A 4,266-nucleotide genomic window follows, 5' to 3' on the forward strand; every position below is an offset into this window, starting at 1 on the left:
AGATTGGTAAGGATTTGAGGTGATTAAGTGTCAAGGATAGGACTTTAATTTTTTTTTGTATTTCATTATTTTTGCTTTGCTAGCACAAATGGTCTTTAATATAATGTGAATCTTTTTCAATATAAGATAAACTCGTTTGTGAAACAAAAATAATTAAATTAAACAATATAATACAATTAATAAACATTTAAATTAAATAAATTAAATAAAAATAAACATTTATATTTGTCAGTTTCACACAGAGGGTTTTATTTCAAAAAGTTATTAAGATCATGAGAAACATAAATTCAGATGTGTCCAAACCTTTCTTGTTCTGTTTGGTGCTTTGCAGATTCGATCGCTCGAGGATTCGCTGCATGAAACGGAGGCACGTTACGCTCACGAAGTCAATGGGTACAACTCTCGAATCCTGCAGCTGGAGGGAGAGCTGGGACAGGTGCGAGTGCAGGTGGAGCGTCAGGCGGCTGAGTACGAGGCCCTGCTCAACCTCAAGTCCAAACTGGAGACAGAGATTGCCACCTATCACCGTCTCCTGGAGGGTGTTGTTGATGACAAGGGGGACAAAAACAGGTAAGATGAGGGAGAGATAATGAGTTTGTGAACAGTGATCAAAAAATGGATGGGAAAAAAACATTGCAGCTCAATGCCAGAATCATCCCTGACACTTAATCGCCTCAAGTCTTTAATGAGCTGAATCAGTTGTTTTTCTTTTAGACTGAAGCCAAATCCCTTATAAGCCCTTATGAAGAATCAGATTAGGACTGGGCAATATATCAAAAATTCACAATGTATTCAAGACAATTTTGCTTGTCATATACAATTACTGTAAAAATTTGATAAGACAATTTTTTTTTTTGAAATTCATGCATTTTTCATGTTGACTTTAAACAATGTAGCAAAAATGCCATCAGAGTTGCATTCGTGCATCAGATCACACTGTCTATTTTAAAGGAACAGTTCACCCAAAAATGAAAATTTGCTGAGAATGTACTAATGTATCCAAGATGTAGATGAGTTTGTTTCTTCATCGGAAGATATTTATTTGGAGAAATGTAGCATTACATCACTTGCTCTCCAATGGATCCTCTGCCGTGAATGGGTGCCGTCAGAATGAGAGTCCAAACAGCTGATAAAAATATAATAATGCACAATAATCCTTAATGATTCAAAACAATACTGCTGTTTGTTCAAATGTTTTGATGTAGTTAAGAACAAATACAAAAAGCATGTTTATGCATGTTTGTTGCACCATGTTGTTCCAATCCAAACCTGTATGCATTTCTTTCTTCTGCGGGGGAAAAAAAAAGATGATATTTTGAAGAATGTTGGTAACCAAACATTTTTGGTTCCCATTGACTTCCATTCTATTTTATGTTCATATAATCGAAGTCGGTGGGAACCGAAACTGTTTGGTTACATTCTTCATTTATGTTCCACAGAACAAAGAAAGTCATACAGGTTTAGAATTTTTGGTGGACTATTCCATTCATTTTGAAATCATTTCATTTTATGTGCACATCACACAACATTGTTGCTTCCATACAGCATTCTCCCTTGTGAGCTGCGCATGCAAATCTAGCATGCACAAAGCTCATCTTTCCATGGTGAAGTCACTCTATAGTAACAAACACACGGCGCAAACTCTTTCAATATATCAAAAATTCACAATGTATTCAAGACAATTTTGCTTGTCATATACAATTACTGTAAAAATTTGATAAGACAATTTTTTTTTTTGAAATTCATGCATTTTTCATGTTCACTTTAAACAATGTAGCAAAAATGCCATCAGAGTTGCATTCGTGCATCAGATCACACCGTCTATTTTAAAGGAACAGTTCACCCAAAAATGAAAATTTGCTGAGAATGTACTAATGTATCCAAGATGTAGATGAGTTTGTTTCTTCATCGGAAGATATTTATTTGGAGAAATGTAGCATTACATCACTTGCTCTCCAATGGATCCTCTGCCGTGAATGGGTGCCGTCAGAATGAGAGTCCAAACAGCTGATAAAAATATAATAATGCACAATAATCCTTAATGATTCAAAACAATACTGCTGTTTGTTCAAATGTTTTGATGTAGTTAAGAACAAATACAAAAAGCATGTTTATGCATGTTTGTTGCACCATGTTGTTCCAATCCAAACCTGTATGCATTTCTTTCTTCTGCGGGGGAAAAAAAAAGATGATATTTTGAAGAATGTTGGTAACCAAACATTTTTGGTTCCCATTGACTTCCATTCTATTTTATGTTCATATAATCGAAGTCGGTGGGAACCGAAACTGTTTGGTTACATTCTTCATTTATGTTCCACAGAACAAAGAAAGTCATACAGGTTTAGAATTTTTGGTGGACTATTCCATTCATTTTGAAATCATTTCATTTTATGTGCACATCACACAACATTGTTGCTTCCATACAGCATTCTCCCTTGTGAGCTGCGCATGCAAATCTAGCATGCACAAAGCTCATCTTTCCATGGTGAAGTCACTCTATAGTAACAAACACACGGCGCAAACTCTTTCCCTACAGGCTTGTGAGAAACATGTCCCAGCAAGCATCTGTCCGTTAAAGTAGACACCACTTAAAGACAATGAGGGGGACGTTTCGGCCCTTGCAGAAAAGGGCAGGTTTTTCAGTGAACGACTCTTAACTTCGAACATTTAGTTGCATCCTTTCCATCAAGTACCTCCCTTTGTGCCACTCTCATGTTTTCTCTTCCCTCCACAGAGAGGAATTTTCTTTAGAGCAGGCGTTGTATGCAGGTGAGTGCCGTGACGTGTCGTGTAGATTTTAGGCATCGTCAGTGTGAGTTAAAAAACACGCTTGCCTAACCCACATCAAGCTTGTCTTCATACTAATCATCACTCACTGCTGTACTGTCTAACAAAGACGAGTAAACAGTTCTGCCCGAGCCCTCGCTGGCCAAATACACTCACACTGTTTATGTTTCTCACTGCTATCCTCATGCAAATATGTTTGAAGACAATCATCTTTGCAACTTGTTACATACAACAAAAGGGTCATTCTACAAAACAGGTGCCATTTGTGTGCCTTTTTTAGCCACCTCTGTTTTCATTTTTGGCTCTATTAGCATGTATGTATTTACAGAGGAAAGCAAAATGCATATATTAAAAATCTTTTTTAATGTAATGCAAAGCTGAATTTTCTGAATCATTTTAATATGCTGATTAACAAATATATATATATTATCCGTGTTGAAAAATTCTTAATATTTTTGTGAAAACTGAAACATTTATTTTTCAGTATTCAGCATTTAATTGAAATAGAAATACTTTTATACTTTACTTTATACTTTATACTTTACAATTTATGCATACTTGCTGAATTCAAGTATTAATTTCTTTAAAAAATAAAAATAAAAACTTACTGCCCCAAACCTTTGAACAAAAGTGTTTATACATTTACCTTTAAGTTGACTTTTATGCATTTTAATGTTTTTTTTTTAAATAATTATAATTCTACAAAAATATGAATGAAGTAAAATTAACAATCAACATCAAATTCTCAAAGAAACACCTTTTAACTTCATGAGCTTATAATGCCAATTGTCAAATTAAACTAAAATCATATCTCAGAATATATTACAATTTGTTAATTTAGCTTGAGATGGTGCAATGCAATGTGTTAACTTTTAAAGGTCCCATATTGTACACCTTTCTGGAGTTTTATTTGAGGTTTTGATGTCCTTAAGAATATATATTTGCGGTATAAGTACCAAAACCATCTCAATATATTTTTACAGCTCCTCTCTCAGGAGGTCGATTTTGGTCTGTCTAATGAATATTCATGAGCCTATCTTCTGATTGGCCTGTTGTTTTCTGAGTGACGCACGGCCAGGCCAACCACAGGCAACTAGGGTCAGCCGACGTCACAGCGCTAGCTGGAGGCAGCAAAACAAAGGGGAAACTGGAGGCGGCCCATTCAAACCAGTGCAGATTCGGCTACATAAGGAGCTTAAAATATCATCTTGTTGTGATGTTGGGTACCAGAATCGACGTAATACAGCCACAAATTAGAAATTTGATCGCATATCTGCTGCCACTGCCAGACAAAAAAACGACGACAGCTGTGGTTAAACGCGATAAAACGAGCAGACTGGACAGAAAGGATCGTCAAAAATGCTCACGTTTGCAGCGCACACTTCTTATCAGAAAAGGTTCAATAAAGTATTTTCTTTTGTTGTTATGGGCGCATCTACAGATTTCTTGCCATATGTCTATGTTTCTTGCATCTCACGA

General features: G+C 35.7%; 1 protein-coding gene across 1 annotated transcript in view; it reads left to right on the forward strand.

The window, feature by feature from the left end:
- The window catches only part of LOC107656510 (keratin, type I cytoskeletal 18), a 9,770-nt gene that overhangs the window by 3,822 nt on the left and 1,682 nt on the right, over positions 1-4,266 (forward strand). The window contains exons 6-7 of the mRNA XM_016444391.1: positions 332-570; positions 2,735-2,769. Coding sequence (XP_016299877.1) covers positions 332-570; positions 2,735-2,769 — 274 coding nt within the window. The remainder of the gene's footprint in view (positions 1-331; positions 571-2,734; positions 2,770-4,266) is intronic.

This window comes from Sinocyclocheilus anshuiensis, unplaced genomic scaffold (assembly GCF_001515605.1).
Source record: "Sinocyclocheilus anshuiensis isolate Anshui unplaced genomic scaffold, SAMN03320099.WGS_v1.1 scaffold1473, whole genome shotgun sequence".
NCBI lineage: Eukaryota > Metazoa > Chordata > Actinopteri > Cypriniformes > Cyprinidae > Sinocyclocheilus > Sinocyclocheilus anshuiensis.